This window comes from Augochlora pura, chromosome 2 (genome assembly GCF_028453695.1).
Source record: "Augochlora pura isolate Apur16 chromosome 2, APUR_v2.2.1, whole genome shotgun sequence".
Lineage (NCBI taxonomy): Eukaryota > Metazoa > Arthropoda > Insecta > Hymenoptera > Halictidae > Augochlora > Augochlora pura.
The window spans coordinates 17,538,562-17,561,264 of record NC_135773.1 but is presented as its reverse complement, the minus strand read 5'-3'; the positions used below and the strand labels follow the sequence as shown (position 1 = coordinate 17,561,264).

Here is a 22,703-nt window from a genome sequence, read left to right as displayed (position 1 = left end):
AAAAGAAACAATCAAATAGATTGTTCCCTACTATAAAAATTCATCCCTGAAGAGGTTAAACGCAATTATTTAAATTACGATATCATTTACGTATTTCGACAGGGTTACTTATTATTAATCTTCATCGCAGACATCGCATAAAAATTTCAAATGACATACACGAAGTGTATGCACACCAGAAAATTAAAACAGCTGTCACGGTTAAACTACTTACTACTTCGGGTCTGAAAAGTTAGTGGCTATATTTCGGACATTCAGAAATAAAGATGAACTGCATTTTTCTTAAAACTATCACTGTCGAGTAGTAAACAAAAATTTTGAACGCGGAGACCGAGCGTAGTCTCTTTCTTCCGTCACACCCTAGAGCGAAACGGGGTTCCGCCTGCTGGCTCGACCACATGGTAGCACGTTGCACGTTTCCTCGCTCGTCTCTCATTGGTCACTGTTTTTCGTTAACAACTCGTAACCAAAGCCACGGATTGCATTTTCGCTTAGAAAAAAGTTACCTCGTAAGACCTTAGGAACCGTTCATTTCTCGTAGTTACAATAATTTTGATACACCTTGTATAATAAAAGTGAATATGACTGGAAATATAATGGAAGTGAAGGATGTAATGAAAGTGAATATGACTAGAAATATAACTGAAAGGGTGTAATGGAAGCTAATATGGCTAAAGCTATGACTAAAAAGTTATAATGGAAGTGGACATGCTTAGAAATATAAATGAACGGGTATAATGCAAGTGAATATGCCTAAAAATGTAACTAAAAAGTTATAATGGGAAGAAATATAACTGGAAATATGATTGAAAATTATAATGGAAGAGAATACGACTGAAAATATGACTAACAGTGATGTAATAGAAGTGAATAAGACTGAAAATGCGACTCGAAGGATGCTATGGAACTGAATATAACAGAATATGACTGAAAAAATACCTGAACAGCGTAATGGAAACTAAAATAACTGGGTATGATTGATCATATCAGGGATTAATTACAATGAAAGTGAATATGACCGTACATAACTAAATATGACAGATCATAAAAACTGAAAGATTACAACAGACACGTATATAACCGAATATGCTACGATGGCGATAGAAGCGAAGACGACCGACCGAAATTGCAAATACGACCAGAACACCCCAGCAGCAACCATGAAGAACAAAGTCTCTAGATAGCACTCGCAGAAGTACCGAACAACTTTCCTCGCCCCACAATTGACCCTTCCAGCTTGCCGAGTCACAATAATTCTCAAACAATAAAAACACCGCGGCGCGCTGATTAATTCTTCAATTAAGCCGGTGCGTAATAAATTATTTCGCCGAGGAACGAATGTACGCGTAGGACTTGCGTAGCATCCTGGGCATAGACGACGGCATACTATCCAGGGCAGGGACAGACTCGCGTGTCGCTCGATGTTCGATGGTAGATAGAAAGATGAGACCCGGCTTCCGTGGAAGCCGAAGGACGGAGCGGGAGCCATTGCTCGTAGGAGCGGCGTCGGGGACCATAATACGCGCGATGCACACGAGCCGGCTCATCTGCATAACACCGGCGGACGCAGCCTCGACATGAATATTTACCGGTCATTTATAAGTCCCCGGTAAGGGGCGTTTATCGCGATTCGTCCTCGTCTCCTCGACGTCCGCGCCGCGTGCGATCCTATTCGATCGGTCCTGAGGATCTTCGGGAACGCGTACCGGAAGCGTGGCGCAGGGAATCTTCTTCTTCTTCGTCCTCTTTAGTCTTCTCCTTCTGCTTCCTCTGCTGCTGCTGCTGCTGCTGCGGCTGCTGCTCCTTCGTCTGTTTCGTCTCTCTCGCCTGCTGATTGCTCGAGCTCAGGCCGAGTTTACGATATACGGGCGTTTACTTTATTGCGCGTGGCCGTCTCGTTACTTTTGACCGTTCCGGGAAATTTCTCAGATTTCTCGTACCGATTCGAGGATTGAACCGATTGATTCCGGAACGTCTTCCCGGTTCTTCTGCGAAACGTTTCCCTCTTCGGGACGGCCCAGAGACGTTTGTCACCGGCGACTGGGATCCCATGTAGAACGCGCGTCGGCGATGCACTCTGAGGTAACGTGACGAAGCTCGCCTCAAATATAAAAATAGGGAGGAGGTAATGCCAACCGTTTCTAATCGCGACAGTTTATATTAACGCGCAGAAACGTATTAACACGGGCGTGTAAAACCGGCCAAAATGTGCAGACCCGTATATATACGGTCGGCGTCGCAACTTATGTTGCTAAAATGTTCAGATTCGAATATATCCGGGCATTAAAAATAACTTAATAAAAACCAAGGAAAACATTCAATTTATTGATATTCGTCAAATATTTTTCAATTTTTTTTTCGTCTCCTTCTTCCCCTTCAAAATAGTAACTGGTAATTGAAAAACAGTACGATGGGTACAAAATTCGATCTGCAATGCGATTCAATATTCACTATAATTATTTATCCACTATTTTTATTGAATTTTTAGTAATTTTTGCATTTTTTTTAAATGTTTATTGAAATTAAGGTCCAAATATGTATTTTCTTAGATACAAAGAATTGATATTTTTTGGTCGGTTTTTTTTTTAAATTGTGCATTAAGGGGTTAAACTGGAAATACCGGAACGTAAAAATGTAAGATGTCGAGTTAAATTTGTAAAGTTAATGTTATATATATAGTTTAAGATATATACGTATATTTCTTACTGACAAATATAAATAGATGAAATTAATTATTCATTGAAAATTCTTTTTGCATAGATTAAAAGATCTAATACTAAAAAGAATAACGTAGACTCAATGGATAGCTCAAGTGGATACTTATAATTAGAAATAGCATGAACGTGTTCACTTTCTGTTCGTTATTTAGTTTACCCATTTGTTCAAATAATTCGAAAAAGTAATATAGACGAAATAAATAAATAAGCTATGAGAAGATAGTTTATATTCTATCATTTTTATTCAAATTCTCTGAACGAATAATGTACGAATAAATTCTTAGCGTTATACAATTTTATTAATAAATTTTCGTTCAGATAAATTTCATTTGAATATTCGTTTGTCTATATCAATATCTATATGACCAGACATGTATTTGATAGTGTCCTTGTTATTTAAAGCGGCAAAACACGAATGGACAGACACAGGGACAGACTTTCCTCTGCATCTTTGTATGCTTCCGCGCTTTGATCACAGGAAGAATGCGAGTCGGTGGTTGCGCGGCGAGAATCAGCGGGAAACAGAGGAGGGACGAGCAAGCGGTTTCGGAACGGGAGACCGAAACTAGAGGGATGGGATTGGCGAAACCAAAAGCGGGAGACCGGGAAAGAGAAAGAGAGAAAGGGAGATAGAGAGAGAGAGAGAGAGAGAGAGAGAGAGAGAGAGAGAGAGAGCGAGGGGAGGGAGGAGAGAATTTTTCATATGCTTACTTGCACAGAAATAATGAGCTTGTCCATAAATAAAGAATAGAAGCCGCTCGCGGCGAATGGGTAATGAAGTCTCTCGTGGATAATTGTTATCGCTGGAAAACGTTGCCAGCCTTGCGTTTTCCACAGCGAAACGATGCAGACACGGCAAACGAAATACAACCACCCTCTGCAGCCAACCCCCGCTTCGTTGCGAAGCGTTTTCCAGCTTGACTTTTTGGAAGCTCGGTGCGACGGACGCAATCAAAGCGACCAGCCTCCAGGCTGCTCCCGGATTGCGAGACGATCTCCGATGGCTCGTTTAATTTCAAATCCGTGGAACAATTTCGCGACCGCCCGCGAGTTTTGTCCCTTCTTCCATATCTATTTTTCTATCGATAAACCGGTTTCGGTCGCAGCGATCTAATCCTTCGATTCGTTATATTGAACCATCATTGATCAGTTGATCTTTCCTTGTTCAATACAAGAATTATTCCTTTGGTCGGCAATGGTTAATGTTAGCACCTCTGCAATCGAGCGGCGACTCTGAGACACCACTAAAATTGTTCCACCACGTTTCAAAACAATTTCTATACACCTTATCAAAGATATAATAATAAAGATAATATGAAAATATCATCATAGAAGTTACAATGCACCTCGAACTTTAAAAATTAAAAAAAAAAGAACTGTAAAATTATGGAAATAATTCAGCGAACCAACCAACTATTAAGTAATTATTAGCACCAGTATAATATCAACGTATCGTACACCAGTATATTAATCATTTTTTGTAACAATGACATATATCTTCATTCACGTTATCCCGTAAGTATCGCTTGCTTAAACATTTAACACGCTCCGAGGGCACCGAATCGATGGGACTTCGGATCGGCGCGATATGGATCATCGTCGGAGTGTAAGGGTAAACCGCCCCCCGATTCGGGCCGGTCTCACGAGCGTTCTTAGCGGAGGAATCGCAGGAACAAGAAGAAGCAAAAGGGGGAATCGTGTTCCCTGCTCGTAACCATTATCACCGTTGCCCTTCTTCGATAGGGTCGGCACGAGGTTGCTGAAATAGCGACACGAAAGGGCCCCTAGTGTCGATTTATGTGCCGGTGAACGCTGGGATCTGCTCTCCTCTGAAGCGTCGATAGGTACTACTCGCATCGATGCACCTCTCCCGATTCCCGAGCAGGAGGAGAAGAAGAAGAAGAGGAGGAGGAGGAGGAGGAAGAGAAAGATGAAGAAGAAGAGGAAGAAAAAGCTCCGCCAGTGTGCGACGAAGAAAAACAACGGCAGGTTCGCCGAGAGACACAGAGAGATAGATAGAAAGGGAGCTCTCTCTCGTCGGCAGATCCACGTAGTTAGATCGTATCGGGGTAGCTGTCTCTGCTTACTGTGCTTACTCGGGTGCTTACTGCGCGCACAGCCACTCCGTCTAGCTCCGAGGTATTTGATATTGACTTGCCGAGCCTCGACTTTGAACTCCCAGACCGTGGCAGCGCGGCGCTGGAAACGGGGCCGGGTGGTAGCGGGGTGGTGGCCGGGTGGTGGCCCGGCGGTGGCCCGGCGGTGGCCGGAGGAGGGTTGCGACGGGAGAAAGAGCTGGACCGGGCCGAGCCGCGTTTAATTAAAAAGCTTTCTGCACCCCTTCGTCCCGGTTCTTGCACCCTTCCGCCCCGCGATATGTGCGCCCGATAGTCGACACATTGGTGATACCGGAAACTCGCCCCCTTCCCTAAGTACACACCGCCGGCTCCTCACAAAGGAAATGGAATCCTCTACTTTCCGGATGGAATTAACTCGGAAAACTCGACGAACACCCGCTTTCGGAACGCTTGATTATTTTAACCGGGCTGCCTCGCGATTAGCCTTACCTGTGTGGAGACGGTACTGGCGAACACGTTCTGTGGTGTCATCCCACGACGAAATTGACAATCTTTATTTTTGCTGATCAATTTCGAGGTTAACGCGTAGTTCGTGAAGGTTTGGAGGCAAGTTATTAATCGATTTAATTATGTAGATATTGTGGATGTGACTGGGAGATCATAATAATTCTAATACTCAAACCTTTACCCTATAATATCGTTCCAGACTCGTTACGAAGATTTGGAACACGATCTATTAAAATGTGTGTTATTCGCATCTGTCAAATTAAAATTAAATTCTGTTGGATTTTTAACGATGACTACCAATGGAAAACAGACCCAGCGAACTGTTTTATGGCCCTTTATGAGGGTGAGCCGTTGGCGACGAAGGCCCACGGATTTTTCAGTTCAAAAGCAGAAACCGGACCGTGAGGTTGCCACCTCGGATTACCACTACCACTGTATATATTTTTCTCTGTATATGTAGTTCTGTCATACATCACTTATTCTACTGGATACGCGAATGTTCTGAAGTATTGAATTGAATTAAAAATAAAGTGTATTAAAGTTTTAATTCGAAACCTTTCAACAAATTCTAACCATCTATTTGAAGTAAGTGTTGCCACATAATAAATATACTGAGTGACTCGAAAGCGACCCGCAATTGGGAAACGAGGGCTTTGTGAGGTTATTTGAAGTTATTTTCTCCTTTACGAAAGATTTCTCCGAGGCATCGTTAATGAGTTATTAACGAAAACCATTGTCCAATAAGAGGTGAGATAAGCTAACGCGAAGCGTCCGAGCCAATGAGTGAAACCGATCGAGCTCGCCTCTCATTGGTCAGTGTTTTTCGTTAATAACTTGCAAACAAAGCCGTGGATTGCATTTGCGCTAAGGAAAAAGTTGCTGCAAATAATCTTAGGGACTTCTAATCTTCCAATTGCGAGAGACTTTTGGAACATCCTATATATTTTATGTGTGATATAGAAATTTATTAGTAACTAATAAAGTTAAAAAGTTCTTTGATTCTGTCTCAATACTGTATTAAAATCTCCTCTGGTCTAGATTAATGTTGCACCTTCATTCATAATGTATTCTGTTAAAAGATACAGATATTTTTTATTACATAAGAAATAATACTTCCCTCGATGTACATTGATCTTGTTATAGCTGATAGAGAAACAATTAACATTTAGGTTTGATCGTTCTATATTGGCAATAGATACAATAAGATGCTACTTTCTTTCCTAAAATGCCATTCATTGCACAATATTATTCATTCTACTGTTCATTGATCCGTATATTACGTATCATGCGTTGTATCGTTAAACCCTTGCAGTATTTTGACGAGTCTGGCTCGTCATAGGGATTTCTATTAACACGTTCCGTGCCGAGCTGTATCTAGTCGATTTTTCATTCTGGTCAATCGAAGCTTTACGAATCAATATATTATTTTTATTTATCAATTATCGTCGATATAACTATAAAGCAGACTTATTACGGATCTATTCTTTTGGTGAAAATTATTTCTTGCATTCTAACTTGTCGTAAAATATTTTCTTAACGCATTCAATAGCTATTTAAGCGTGTACCACCAATGGTACACGTGGCACGGAACGTGTTAATATCTTATTAAGTATAAATGTTGCTCTGTCTTCTTAAGACAGAATAAAATTTTGTCCTCTTCTGGTCGGATTTAACCATTTAAGTAAATGTAGACAGTAGAAAATAGTACGACAAGGGGTTGAGTGTGTCATTCATTGTAAGGTTATTATACCATTCACTGCATCGTTATATATATCATTATACCATTCGTTGTGTCATTCACTGTAGGCTTTGTTGTAGACTCGTTTGTAAAACTCATTGTATAATTCATCGTGGAATTCATCGTATAATTCATTGTATAATTCACTATACCATTCATCACAGAGAGACGTCTAAATACGCAGCATAGCGTTCCAGAACGGGATATAATCACGGCGTATGAAATGTTTCCATAACGTCTCCTGACACACATGCCCGCGTCCATAAAGAAGAAACGTAGCGCAGATAGTATCGTCGAATGAAACAACGGCGCTGCCTAAATATAATTGGCCAGGAGACTCGAGCGAAAAAATAAAACCGTGACGGCGGAGGCGCGGAAGTCGCTGCAATTAAAATGAAAATGAAAGAAAGAACACGCCGCTGTACCACGGTATTCCCAGCCTCGGCACGCGGCGCGATTCGATGTTCGCGGGCTCGTGAAGTTCGAAATCCTCAACAATGTGGATGGAAAGCTGCGGACGTAATAGAACCACGGTCTGATTCGAACGAAACCCTCGGTGGCAAGCTAACGACGATTTCGTTCCCGTTTCTGGAAAAACGTTTCTCCCGTCGCGTGACCTGCCCGTGTTACCGATCGGACAACAGGAAAAATAAGGGGAAAATCGTGTTGGTTAACATTCTTCTTGCGTTGTTTCGCTATTAACCGTTGAATTGCGATTCCGAGTAAGGTCGAAACGAATCCAATAATTATGGACGAGCGATCCTTAAATTACACGGTCGGTTGTTTATCTCTCGATCGTGTTGATTTATCATCGAATTATACAATCTTAGCTGATTAAATTAAATGAAAAGCCAACGCGCAGGGAGAGGTTGGAGAGATTAATGGGTCTGCGGGAACTGTCTGTAAAAATACGTTTCGAAAATGGCTGAAAGAGATCTCCGAACGGTTTTCAACTTAATCGGTTCCGAAGGTTTAAAAATAATTCACTCGTATAACGGTGGATCGAGTTGCGAAATAAATTGCAAGAATGAGAAATAAGGAATATTGTTTTCTGCATCGAATTCCAGGCAGGCATTCGAGTATAGATATATCAACTAAGAAATAGAAATATATTCAAATGCAACTTCTCTCGACCGTGTTACATGTGCTTTATTTGTAAATGAAATCTGTACCAAATGAAATACTAGTTGAAATTTGTATGTTACTAAAATATATATTTTAATTACTCACCTGATTAATTTGGTTAAGTATTAATTTAATTAGTTATGACAAGTATTTCAAATATATATTTTATAATATGAACTTGAAATACTTCATTGAAGTAAATATTCTTCCTATCGCATGTGTAATGAAACAATTGAATATCATTTTCATGAAATTTTTCCGATCATACACAATTACGGTGCGACCTGATGGACATTCGTGTTTATCTTTGAAACATACACATCATTAAAACCAGACAGATGTTAAATGTTTCCATTACATTCGTTAATTAAGAACGGTATAAGAAAAAGCTTATTTTCCTATACCGTTAAAGATTAGTCGTAAGAAATATTACTTTAAGTAACTAATAATAATTCAAACAAGTGGGATGCTATTTCAAATAATTAGCTCTAATACATTGCAGAAAAGTTCTATTTCGTTCACTAATTTCGTCATAAAACACAGCGTGGATAATTATTTTCAGTGCATGTACTTGCTTGCATGACGTCATATATAATTGCACGGAACAAGAATATTTCACGAGTACCACTAATAATTTGACGAATATTTTTACTCAGGTCAATTCCAGAGAGCTCTTCCGTCTCGGGTAAAAAGGAGAGAACGGGGGAATAAAACAAAGAGGGAGAGAGGGAGAGAAAGATGGAGGATCCTAGATATTTCGCGGACAGCGACTAGCGGAGCATTAGCCACGCAACGGGCGCTTTCTTGCGACCGCAAAAACCGCGACGGACACAAAGTCGCGTGTGCCCGTCGTATTTCGCATTAGCACGTCTCGTAGCGTGTCGGGTCCGTGCCGGTAAATGATACACGATGGCGAAATGACGTGAAATAACGCGAGGCTTTCCATCTGTTCGCTGGTGTTTTCTAACGAGAGAGCCACGGCGGGACACGACGGTTCTCGAGGCACCAGCCAACAGCTACGACGAACCGCTCGTAACCGATGAAATTCGCGAATGAATTATTCATTTAATCGTTCCACGGACAATTTATTTGCGAACAAGAGCGTTCCGCGCGCCGTGTCCACGGAAATCGGCCCAAGAAACAAGACGCCGCGCCGCCGCAGTTTTCTCCGTTCGTACACCGCGACCGCGTTTCGAAATGGTCGTTTACTGCTCTTTCGCCTGCTGTTTGTTTCTGGAGAAATATTTTGCTGCTTTGCGAACTATCGCCGCATGTTTTGTACACCGCCATTCTGAACGGGACGCGGCCGTTTCTAAGGACGATATTCCTTGTATTAACTATGCAAGGGAAAATTTTTGATTCGGAGGCATTGCAGGACTTTTGAATTTTAAAATTGCAGATAGATAGAAAAATTATTTAATATAATTTAAATTATTTTTTTTTGATGTTTAAAGTCGCATCGACCAGAAGGTCATTAGCCACATCTTGATGCTGTTTTTAGTTCCGAATGATTATATTTGGTGAAATATGTTGGTTTCTTTTAGGTAATTTAGGACATTCTGGACATGTTTCTGTTATGTTAGAATCACCGGTGATGTTATTTTATATTTTTGTCTGTGGATATGTTATTTTTTGCATTTGAATAGTAAATAATCAAGTAAGTACATATCGGTGGTTCGTTTTTTTTAAAAAAAGGTATTCGTGTGTAAGTCTCCAATGTCCTGTCCTAAGTCTTGTTATAATTATTCTGACTCTACTTTTGATGTTGTTAGCAGGCATTGGTTAGTAGAAGTCTTGAGTTATTTCAAGTGAATATAAATTATTATTAGTTAATATTGTTGTATTTTTCATACTTTAATTTTTCTAGTTTGAAAAAATTAGCGCGTACGATAGCTGTATATCTGTAGCTACCCCGGATATTATTGTAAACCTGGGGAAACATGTGCTGAAAAATAAACGAATTTTATCAGTGTATTTGTTAAAAACTGAGCTGGGAAAAGATAAATATTTGAAATCGTGAACTCTAAATATTTCTATCTTCTCACGTAATATAGAATTTGGCAAATAAACTACCGTTTTAAATTCTCGTTACCTGTGGATAATACCTGATGAAGTATATTTGAAACATGGTTTATTCGTCTAATTATATATTACACAAGAAGATAAAAATATTTATATTTTTTTTACTATTTCTAGAATTGATTTCACCCCTGGTTAAAAACTAGAGTTTAAGTTACGATGTTTCTTGTAGATTTTTCTTGCAGTTTTTTCAGTTGGTCATAACAGCAATTCAATTTGTTTCAATTGACAAAGATTGAATAATTAAATGAACGATTTAAACCGAAAACTGACCAAGTACCGGCTCGCAAGGCTGAATAAATTCAATGGCACTAGTAATTAAGAAATAAAGAAAGCGAAGACGTTTACCTAGGAAATGCATAAAAACAAAAAGAAACGGGTGTTAGAATTTCTCAAGCCTATTGGTATACTTCACAAGTATAGTATCAAATTACTGTAGACTAAATAACATACTGTAGCTGTACGATTGTTAATGACCTTCGGGATGGTTCAACCTTTCAACTAAATTAAAAAAAAAGAAGAAACATTCTATTGTGTAAAAACTTCATTGGTGCTCTCTACTAGTCGATAGCGCATCTAAATAATGCAATAATCAACTAACAGAACGTTCAGTCACCAGAATATTATGAAAATTCGGTGAAGGGAGTCTCTATTGTAATAGACTGTTGATGTAATCGATGGTTCGCACGACGGTTGTCCATATAATGGAGGTTGGACTATACTAAATAAATAAAATAGGCGGAAAATATGGTAGCCCGAGTCAGCAATGGTCGATCCAAGATCCCGACTTCCGGTGACCGGCGAACCCACGACTAGAGGGGAGGGGAGAGGAAGGTCTCTGGTTGGAAACGCGGAAATGACCGCGCGTTATTTCTTTCTGAATCGGCTTAATTGCGGAACGATATATGCATCCGCGAACCACGGTTGCTCCGACTTCTACCCATCGCCCTTTGTCCGCTTCTATAAACGAAGGACAGAGAAAGAGAGAAAGAGGGAGAGGAAAGGAGAGAGGGTAAGATAGTTTCGTCGGGGCTTAGGGAATCGCGCGCTTAACGGCACCGCGGAAATTGCTTTTTCTCCGGGCTCTCGGTGTATGACGCGATCAAGGATGCCCGTGAGAGCCACCGTGTCCCTTGATATACGTGACTCACGAACGCACACCTGCTCCCAGCCGAAGAGCACAGAGTCTCCTCTTCTCTTCTCTCGAGGCGCACGCGAATCGCCTCTTAACGATTTCCTCGTGTCCTCCGTGGAAAATCGTTTCAGACGAAGCAACGCCGACCCGGAACCGGCGACGCTGCTCTTCGTGTCATGCCGCGCGCGGCACTTCCAACGAGGAGGCGGGGATATTACCACGCGCCATTGACCGAATGAATCATTTTTCAAAAATCGAAATTAACTCTTTAACCCGTTTGCATCATAAGCTTGCGGATTTTAGCGTTTCATACCAATTTTCCACTCTTCCGAATGAGGCAAATGGGTTAAACCATGGAACACTTGAAATTAAGTTCCTAATTCATATGCTATAGAGGGTTAATTTAATTCTAAATAAATCATTCGATGCATCTTATTCTCAGCTAATGTACCAAATAATAGAGACACGAAAAGTCGAAGCATTAGTAGAAAATTAAATATAAATTGTACGGTGTTGGAGTGACTCGTGACCACGGAATAACAGAGGTGATTCTGTAAGGGTTGAAATTGTGTTTGCATTCTGGATCGCACGATGTAACCGCTTGCGATTAAAAACATTCGCCGAGCGTTGATTGCTAGACAATTGTAATAATTTTCAAGTATGAAACACATGGATCACCTGCCACTTTAATCGACTTATCGATCATCCTGGCCAATGAATATGCTTACTCTTACATCGATATCACAAATACTGTAAAACCGTTGATTTTTCCAGCTGGTAAACGTCCGACAAGTGGATCGTATGCGTCGACTCCGGCTTGATGCGTATCATAAATCACACTTCCGTGTACCTCGCCATAAAAGCAAGTTCCTAGAGCAAGGTCCTCACTCGGACGGCGAGGATGCAGCTATTGCGAGCGAGAAGGATGCAGCCATCGCATTGCGTTGTCCTCTGGCGGCAGTGCTGGAAGAGAAGAAACTGGAGCGGGGAAAAAATGGGAGAAGAGCATCGTGACAGTCATAAAGCTAGCGCGAGCTGTCTCGAAGGCTCTCACGCGAGAGTCTCCGCCACCTGGAGAGCGTCGCCGCTCCTTAGCAGAGAGGATCGAGGAGTCGGATCGACACCAAATTAGTGACGACTCCGATTCGTGGCCGTGTCGGCGGATAGAACGTATCGGTTTCCGATGGTCCTCTCGAAGATGGGAACAGAAAGAGAAAGAAAGAAAGAGAGAGAGAGAGAGAGAGAGAGAGAGGAGTAGGTTCTGTGCACGCGAGGACTACCGGTGGCCGCTTGTCAGCGCTATCTTTGGTGCACGATTCCAGCACCATGCAGCCTTCCAGTTCGTTGCAGTTCGTTGGAGCGCCTTTGGGTCCTTTTAGTCCCAAGATCCTCCTACGAGCGACGCGCATCCGCGTGTTTCGGGTGATGTATATCGAGCGGTTGGCGACACTCATCGGCAAGGATGCGCTCTCTCACGGAGCCAATTACAAGGATACCAACGCCGCCGCCGCCGCACAACGTCGGGAGATCATTGCGATTTATTTTCTTCCCTTGCTTACCTGCCGATTCGAATTACCCCTTCGTTCTTGTTGCTTTCCTTGAGCGGTTTCTCCTCGTCAACGAAGCTTCGTTTTGATAGAGGATACCATCTGTATGCCATCTTTCCATCCTCCATCGTCTTCCCAGCTTCGTGTTCCACTTGTTTAGTAAACCACACGATCGAGGTTCTCAGTTAACTTAATATCTATTGATTTCTTTGTCCAAGCTTACTAGTTCATCTCTGTCATACGCGAGTATTACTTAGATCTCGCTCGTTGCTATATTGTGTTGCCACTATAGTTGCGTCAGTTGATACATTTCTGTTCCTGGCTATGTATCTTAGTGAGTTAGAATAATAGATATTTTGGGAAGCAAGAAAAGTTATTGTTTACCGAGCAAAATTCTTAAGATAATTTCGAGTTAAGACAATGTTCAGCAACATTATAATTTTTATACATTTCTCACTAGAAAGGACAAGTCGAAGATACAACTTGAGTGACATCATAGGAATTCGAGGAGAATGTTACATTTTGTATAAGGATCCACAGTCTGTTTTTAACTTATTTCACTTGTCTTCAACATTTTGTTATGTACAGATAATATTATAATACGGAAATTAAAATATTCACTACTATGATCTGACCTATAATAAGTAATAAGGAATATATAATAATCTGTGTATGCCAATACGAATCATTGCTTTCTGTATAACGAATGGACGTTCTACGAACGAGGTTTCAGGACAAATTAGATCGCCTTAAGACACCCTGCAGTACCATGCTCACAGTTATTTATAAAAAAAATTTAATTACGCTCTTTCTATAATTTAATGGCGCGAACACAGTTTACTGCAACGGCAGAACGTTTGCAAGGAGAACGAGAGATTCGTAAACACTTGCGACCATGACATGAGCAGCCGATGGTAACTTGACCAATAATTGTTAAAACTACAGCGAGTCTTTACGCGTGCTTGGAATAGTCTATATGGCTCGCTGTTCTGCTAATTTTATTGTCAGCTGAAACCGGTCGAACGATTTTCTGGAATATTCTTCCGACGCGTTTACTGTTTAGCGTCTCCGCCGTTCGCGTCTATCGCAAATGCAGAAACTCAGCAGTGGAATAACGAACGATTCCCGAGAATCACGGCTACGAGAACGATTCCGCGGACATTGGCGTGGCAGGCACGGCCCAAGGTAATTAGATTGCGAGAAAAATGGGCGAACGGAAATTTCAATTGAACATGAACGACTCGGGACAAGAGAGCAGGATCGACGAGGCGCAGAACGTGATCCTGTAACGCTGTCGCCGGTAATTCCCGACGCTTTCCACTCTGGTAACGGAATTCTCTCGTTCCGGCTACATGGCGGCGAGATGCGCCATTTGTCCTGGCCATAGCCGGCTCGGCGCGAGGGAATCTACACTCGTTAGGCGAATAAATTCAATTGGAAAGCCGGCCTTTTTGCCGATAGCGCGACGCGCAATGCGTCTTGGCGACACCGCGCGCGAGTGCCCAAAGAAAAAGACAGAGACAGAAAAAGAGAGGGGGGGGGGAGAGAAAGAGAAAGAGAGAAGATGAGAGAGAGCCGATCCAGTGCCGTGTTCGCGAAGGCATGTCGTAGCCGACGCCGACATCCACTACGTACATGGAACCGATGCTGACGAGAAAAAAGGTGTCCCATGCCGTCCAAGGCTTCGCGTAACGGGCTGGGATCGATTGAAATTTTCGCGAGCCGACCGATTACTGCGAACACCGCTACCAGAAGCGTTTTCCACTACAGCTTCCGCCGAAGTTCCTGCCAGACGGGATTCAGAAGGAATTTCAAGAAATCAGGATGTTCGGAATATGCTAGAAACTATACTTAATGGAAGAGTAACTTGTCCAGAACGTGAAAGGATTTTTTTGCGATTTTTTACCGTCTCATGCGACACGAAAATGATTAAAAATGTACAGTGTTGAGGTTGTGCTGAATGAATTTTACAGAAACCGAATATTCTCTATATAATGGCACTTTGTGTACGAGAAGAGCAAATTGCAACATTTTAAAACATTTTAAAATATTCTAAAGCATGATAAAACATCTGAAAACATGACAAAATATTTTAAAACATGGCAAAACATTTTCGAACACGGTAAACTATGTGAAAATATTTGAAAACATTATAAAACATGGTAAAATATCTGAAAAATTTTGAAATATGGTAAAATAACTGAAAGCATTTTAAAACATTCTAAAACATGGTGAAACATTTGAAAACGATAAAATATTTGAAAACATGGTAAAAATTTTAAAACATTTAATCAGAATGCTGTGCATTATTCCATAAAACAGTTAAACAATGAAATCAACGTCCATTTGCTTCCTATATGTCGCAATTAATGCAGACAATTACTCATTATGAACAAAACTCTGCAGTATACTTAACAAACGTATAAATACCTACATGAGTCTCCACTAACCTATAAATGGCCGATGCGAAATTAAACAACGAATTAAAAGAAAGAAAGAAAGAACACATGTATTCATCAGCGACTATTAAAAATTCTGCATCCCTTGTCGATTTTTATCAAAATGTGCAATAGTTTCAAGTAACTTGAACAATTCGGGTCCACAGAGAGTTGAGCTAGTACGCTTCGCTACCAGCGTTCGCTTTAAGTAAAATCTAATTGAGTCGCCGGAGAGGCCAGGAGCGTATCAAGCTGAAATCATCGATCCATCTGGCAGCGAGCTGATAGTGTCCGGCATAAGTTCGCTGTTATGACCTCTGCGAAGTATGCGGCTATAAGATGCGTGTCGGCAGAGAAGAATTCACGTGTGGCGGACAGGGGACGAGGCAAGGAGAGAGAGGACTTCTCCGTGGACCCGGAGATTCACGAATCCAGGAAGCGTGTTAGCCAGGAGACGTCGTCGTTCCGGCGATGCATCGCGGTTCAGCCGCATTGTTGCGGACCAACCGAGAACGAAACGGAATCTAATCTGATGGCGCGGCGGGTCCACCTAATGGGCAAGCCGTGTCGGGACACGCACCTCTGCTCTCCTCTACCGTGTCCTTAGCCGAGAAGGCTAAAGTCGTGTTCGCCCTGTCCGATGACGATATCACCCTGACGCAATCGCCATACGTAATGCAGGCTCTCTCTGTGACTGCGCGCGATACACCGGGGATCGAGTTCACAACCGGACGCGCCGCGATCCGAGGGTCAGCCTCCGACGGATCTATGGGGCTGCTCCCGGCAACTAACCATCCCCAATCTCTCCTCCACCACCCACGCCCGCCAGTTGATTGATCCCGACGAATTAACACGTTCGCTACCAGTGTCGCAAGTTTGTCACGACGACCATTTTGTATCTCACGTGGAGAACGTCGGATGAATTTTGTGAACACAATTGTTGCGAATTGGTAATAGCGATGGATACTATGGGGTGACCAATTTTTGTGCCCTCGCTTTATTCTTAAGCATGAATAACATATTATTTATCATATAAGACATATTTAATTCTTTCATTCTCTTATTTCTTAGTAAAGCGGCGTAGCATGCCCTATTTGATAAATATACAGTTAATTATGCTCGAGAACAATGTTAATTATATTGTATATAAGTTAATGTTAATATTAATATAATATGTACCGTTTATTTTGCAAGTTGCCTGAATTCATTTTTCAAACTAATCGAGCTAGCTATTTTATTTTTCATCACAGAAACATTATACTACCAATTGCTATCAGTTACTAATATTTTTATATTTTTTCGATCGCAGATACTTTAAACACCTAGATTTGAAAATAAATGGACTTAGCCAATTTAAAAATAATACTCATTTATTCCGATTTTGAGCGAGTGTTATTGTAATATTTAACGTAACTAACATATACATCGAATAAATGTATCTCAACGGTCAGAATAATCGTGAATCAACGAATTGACACGTCTCCAAAAATGTTCCAAGTGCTAACAGTTTTGCTGGTCGTGGTATCTCGGGAGGGATGAGCCGAGGAGTAGCGTGGCTAATAGGTGGCGGCGATAGCGAGAAGAATATTGTCAGGCAGATATCGTCGCCAGGATTTTCTACGGTGGTTCACGGTGTGCCACGACAAAAGTGGAAACGAGTAGATACGATAGGAGCGAAGCGGAAGCGTGCCGGCGCGAAAGGGTCGAGGCCGATAAGAAAGCTTCAAGAAAGCATCAACCGGGTCCGACAAAAGCCCGCGGCCCGATAAGATTAAGTGCGCCCCGGGGCAAAGGAGCATCCTTTACCTGGCGACCACTCTACGAAAGCCCGACCCTGTAATCGAAATCGTCGATCGGGACACTTTGACCACTGCCTGCGCCACGAAAAGCTGACGATTCTTTTCAATCGGCGACCACGTCTGTCTTCAAAGACAATGGTAATTCGCCATCGTTTCGTGCATAATAAAAATTCTCTGATTCAATTGTGCGAAGCAACGAAGAAGTTACCTAAAAATGTATTTCTTCGGTTAATACGTTCCGTGCCGAGCTATTTATATTCGACTCTTCACTCTAGTCATTTGTTATTTCACTAGCACCTATTTATTAATTATCGTATATATATAATAATAAAACGAACTCATTACGATCCATTCTTGTGGTAAAAATTAATTCTTTAATTCTAGATTTAATATAAACTATTTTTTAGCGCATTAAATTAACATGCAAGCATGTACCGTTAGAGGCAAACGTGGCACAGATTAATTTTTATTGATTGACAAAAATGCGAATGCTAATATTTTTGCAGTTTGGTGTTTCACTTAGTCATTTTTGTAATAAGTGTATAAAATCGGCAGTCTAGATGCAGCACATTTGAAATAATTATATTTTAAATATACGTTTTCAATATGTTTCTATAATAATTAAAAAGAAGTTGAATACCTTATTTAATACTTGTGTGTTCTTATAAAATCTTTATGCAAAATATAACTTTTACAGCATATCAATATAAACCCTTGTGTTTTCTAACACACTGTATATTCTCATGTACATAATAAAATAGCTTTTAAACTATTTAAAAATACAATGATGTATGAAATAATCGTTAATTTATTTTTTAAATGCAGTACCCTATAAAATAGTACTTAATTTTCATTAAAGGAAAGTGGTATATAAAAATAATGCTTTAGTTACTCTGAAATAAAGTACTATATAAAGTGGTCCTTAATTTTCTAAAAGAACAAGGCGCTGTAAGAAACGGTACTTAATTTTCCTTAAAACAGATACTCGTTCATTTATTATACAGCTCATGTTCCCCGAGTTTACATTCGTTATCCGGAGGGGGACACAGAATCAACGCTCTTCACAAACGCTTAAATTCAATTAAACACAAAGCATAATAATAAATTAAAATAAAATATTAAAAGAGACAATACGAAGAAGTAAGCTAATAATAAGTAAATATGACCAGAATATTTTAAAAAATAATAACTTATTAAAATTCAGTAGGCTCAAATTAGTACAATAATAATAAACAGTATATCATGGCTAATGAATCCAAAGAAAAGCAATAAAAGAAATGATAATAGAAATAAAAGATGTAATAAAAATCATTTAAATACGATGATATAGACTGGAATATGTAGCGCAACATTATTACACATTTGTGGGGTTTGCTATACAAAATAATATGTTACACAAAACTGTACTTAATTTTCTCTAAAATAAAGTACTAGCCACAATAGTTCTTAATTTTCTTTAAAATAAAGCGCTATAATTTTTAGCAGCGCTTAAACGCGGGGTCTAGAAGTTGCGAATTAGTCTAAACACGCCTCGGTCTCGTAGAATCGTGCGACGAAGATCGCGCGTAATCTGCGTGGTCGTTCGGACGATTGCTAACGATTTTCCGACGGGTCCGTTCTCGGCGAGTTAAATAATCGAAGAGGGGCGTGTCCCGATGGGAATTTATTCGAGGACTTATAACATACACGGCCGGGGCCCGCATTAATGTATCTGCCGTGAAATCGGTGTCCTCGGAATCGGCGCGACACGCACTCCATGTTGTTGCGGCTTTTTTCGATTCCTGCATACCGGTTCGGGACACGCTGCGGTTTCTCGCGGACTATCAGCATCGGAGAAACGATCTTTGACGGGACAACCACGACCCGCCGCGAGAAAAACGCGTAATTACCAATCGCTGGGTCCATTTCGCTGGATCTTTGATAGAGAGTTTCAGCTGAACAGTTTCGTTCTTAACCCCTTGAACGGAAATGACGAGACCAGCTCGTCATAAACTTTCCTGAACAAACTGACAATGACGAGCTGAACTCGTCAGAAATTATTGAGGATTGATGCTTTTTATGAGAGCAGTATCTGTAAGTCATATCGAGTCTATTGCTTTGATATACTTGTGTGCATGCTTTCAGTTACCGTTAGAATGTAATTTGTATAAATTATTTAAATCGATTTCGTCGAAATTAGTTTTCCCGGTTTATGGGAAACTATGTAGAACTGTAATATTTTTGTTAAACATTAATGAAGAATTAACCGACACTAATTATATTCTTATTCATATATATGTGTGAAACAAGTATTATTTTTAATAATAACAAATTATTTGAGCAACAAAACCGTAAGTTTCTATATCAATCTCTCCTCTTAAAACTAAGAAAATTAAATCGTCTGGCAGGGCAGTACTGACTGAAAATAAATTGTCGTTCAAGGGGTTTTAATAATCCCTTGCACTATGATTCCTTACATTTTGCGTTAATCAGCACTTATTCGCTGTTAATACTTTCTTTAAATAAGACTAGACAATTTCTGTTTCTTGTATTATCTTCATTTACTTTCGTTTCTATACTTTGATAACAGAAGAGTTAAATTATAAATAAAAGAGTCACGAAAAATCTAAAAGTAGCTGTAAGCTGGTAATAATACTTGAAACAATCGATACAAATGAAAAGCAAACATGCAAATTAGCCTCTTAAGATGGCCCTGTTCAATACACTAATTACTGTCAATAATGCCCGAATGTAAAGCGAATACCGTGAATCTGTGCACCGTGCAGTTGTGCATCACTACAGAGATAACGAATTTTCACGCTTGCAATTACTATCATATACTGTGGCTATTATACACCCAACGCCGATCACGTAATATATTGAAATAAACGAGTAGTTCTCCACACAACACAAATTGGACTCAACAGGATCGTCGACTATCGCCACCAACGTAATCGGAACTCGCCACTTTCCCACTGTCCACAAATTAGACACCTCGGAAGATTGAGTTGTTAGAACCGATCAGACATGTGATTACGCTCGTCAAACAGGGAAAAGCTTAATCGACGCACCGTTGATTCGAAGACACACGCAGATTACAGACTTCAATCCGGACGCTCCACATTCGAGCCAAAAAGCTTTAAACACTTAATCATAGAGGGTTGCAAAATAATAAAAGAAATCGAGCTGCTCGTCGACGACTTACCTGCTCAGCGTCGTTGATCTCTTGGTTTTCTTCGCCTAATCGCATCAGTGGAGATGATCCTGTTCCCTTGGCTCTGTAACAGGGAAAAACAGGAATGCAATATTTGTTCTCCATTGGCCAGCAGTCATCGGATAATAAAGTAAAATCGTTGCAGGTCAAACTAGGAATCCTTATCGTTGGTTATTAGAATTTATCCGAGTCGAACTCTTAATTTATTGCACCAGTAGCTATTTTATCTAATACTTATTGTAGTTATTAATTACTGTATCTAGTATTTATCGTACCTATTAGTTATAGTATCTAGTAAATATTGTGTCCATTAATTATTGTATCTATTATTTATCGTATCTACTAATGTATCAGACATTATATTTAGTATTTATTGTATTTAATATCGTTTATAGTATTTCTAGTACTTATTAATTATTATATTTTTTAATGTATCCAGTACTTATTGCACTTATTAGTTATTTTATCTACTATGGTACTTAATATTCATCGTATTCGCTAATAAATCCACTATTGCAGCTGCTTTCGAGATTTAGCGTTTCTACAAATCAACGTCTGATTTGTAAAAGCAATTGAACAAGCATTGCATTACAAATAATCACCATACAGTTTACAAAATTTAAAGGCGTTCGTATGTTAACTATGACTTGACTGAAGTGATACAAATTAATATAATACAACTTCTATCTGAACTATATCGTTTATTTTGAACGAGTACATTTCAGATATAAATAATTCATTTTTAAGACGGTTCTTCTTGTACAAATCAGTAATTTTTAATCGTAACACACTGACACTAAGTTTAAGACACTGATTAATTCAGATAGTTCTGATTCTGGAGTAATTATCACGTAATCGTTGGGGAATCACGTAACCCCTATTATTTCGTAGTCTGCGAATTTCTCAACGGGGTGAAAACAACGTTTAAATGAATAACGTTGAAACGGAGGGCCCGACGTCGTCGTCCCCCATATTTTCCCGTCTCCGCCGGTTCGTCGTGCTTGCTGTTGAATTACACCTCGCTTTTTTTCCACACGTCAGACACCTGGAAGAGATCGGACGAAAGGAACTCGGTAATAAAGTCGCGTCTTGTTATACGATGATACGGCTACCTGGCGGGCAAGGCGCCGTGCAATTACCAAGTTGCATAATTGCGACGTGGTAACAGAGTAGGACGCGAACTAAGGAAGAAAGACGAAGAGAAGGAAGACACCACGCCGAAGAAGAGGCGCACAAGTGAACAGGGTGCGCGGAACGGGGCGAGGGGAGCGGAGATAAGAAACAGGAGAGAAAAAATAAATCAGCCCCGCGCCTGCGTCCCGCCGCATCACCTCTTCACCACCCTAATATTACTTTATTAGCGAAATGGGATAATGCCACGGTGTGTGACAAATTGGGAGCAACGCACGCTCGCGTACCAGACGACGACGGCCGGAAAAGCGATGAATATTCATGGGGGGACCGACAGGGGCCTCGGGAGGTGGTGGGACCGCTAGGAGCGCGCTAGCAACGCCACCCAACCAACAAGGCCCCGTTCACACGTACTCCCGATCATGTGAGCTGCCGCGATCTCTCTGCAAATAGAGAGTTCCAATTGATTTTCTGTACAGCGGACCGCCTTTCCTGTCGGAATTTATTTCGTGGAAGTCAACCGACCTAATGATTTATTCTTTCCAGCTGGTATTTAGTTGAGAGAATGCCTGACATTTTTACTGATTTCTACAGTTAAATTAGACGCTATGGATCGTTCTAGATCGAATTGTTTACGTCTAGAACGACTACGGTAATTAATAAGTCAGACATTGCAATCTTTGGAGACAATTTCTGAGGACTCTTTTACATATTTTTCTTTCTTTTCAGTCGCGTTCTCAATTTTTTAAGTGACGGAGAATCTAAAATTAGCTGTGAGTTGCTAATAATACTTGAAACAATCGATACAACCATCTGTTTTATCAAATTGATTTAAATCGTCGTTTAGTTTGTATTATAAACATAATTCTAACATTTTATAATGCAAAAATTTCATTGCCGGCACATTCCTGACTACCGATTTCCGTCATTCTACAATTTTCTTAAGACATGTCTTCTTATGGTGGCCAGTCGTGCCGCGAAATGGTGTCAATTTAATTAAGAGTGCGCCGATAAGGAACACTAATCGACTCTCTGAGACAAGCGATTTTATAAATCCCTTGCACTACGATTTCTTTCAAAACTGCATTGAGTAGTATATTTCGCCCATCATAATTTCTTTGATAAAACAAAAGAATTTCTGTTTTGTTGACAGAAAGTTTAAATTTTATTTTTATTTAGAAGAATTGATTGGTAGCCATATTTGCAAAATTATGTA

At 40.4% G+C, this 22,703-nt stretch overlaps 1 protein-coding gene across 1 annotated transcript in view; it reads right to left on the bottom strand.

Annotated features, from left to right (window-relative positions):
* LOC144478264 (uncharacterized) overlaps window positions 1-20,461 on the bottom strand; it is a 96,774-nt gene extending 76,313 nt beyond the window's left edge. Inside the window, exons 1-2 of the mRNA XM_078196030.1 lie at window positions 20,348-20,461; window positions 1,707-1,827 (exon numbers count right to left, since the gene is read on the bottom strand). Coding sequence (XP_078052156.1) covers window positions 1,707-1,827; window positions 20,348-20,461 — 235 coding nt within the window. The remainder of the gene's footprint in view (window positions 1-1,706; window positions 1,828-20,347) is intronic.
* Between the last annotated feature and the right edge of the window lie 2,242 nt (window positions 20,462-22,703).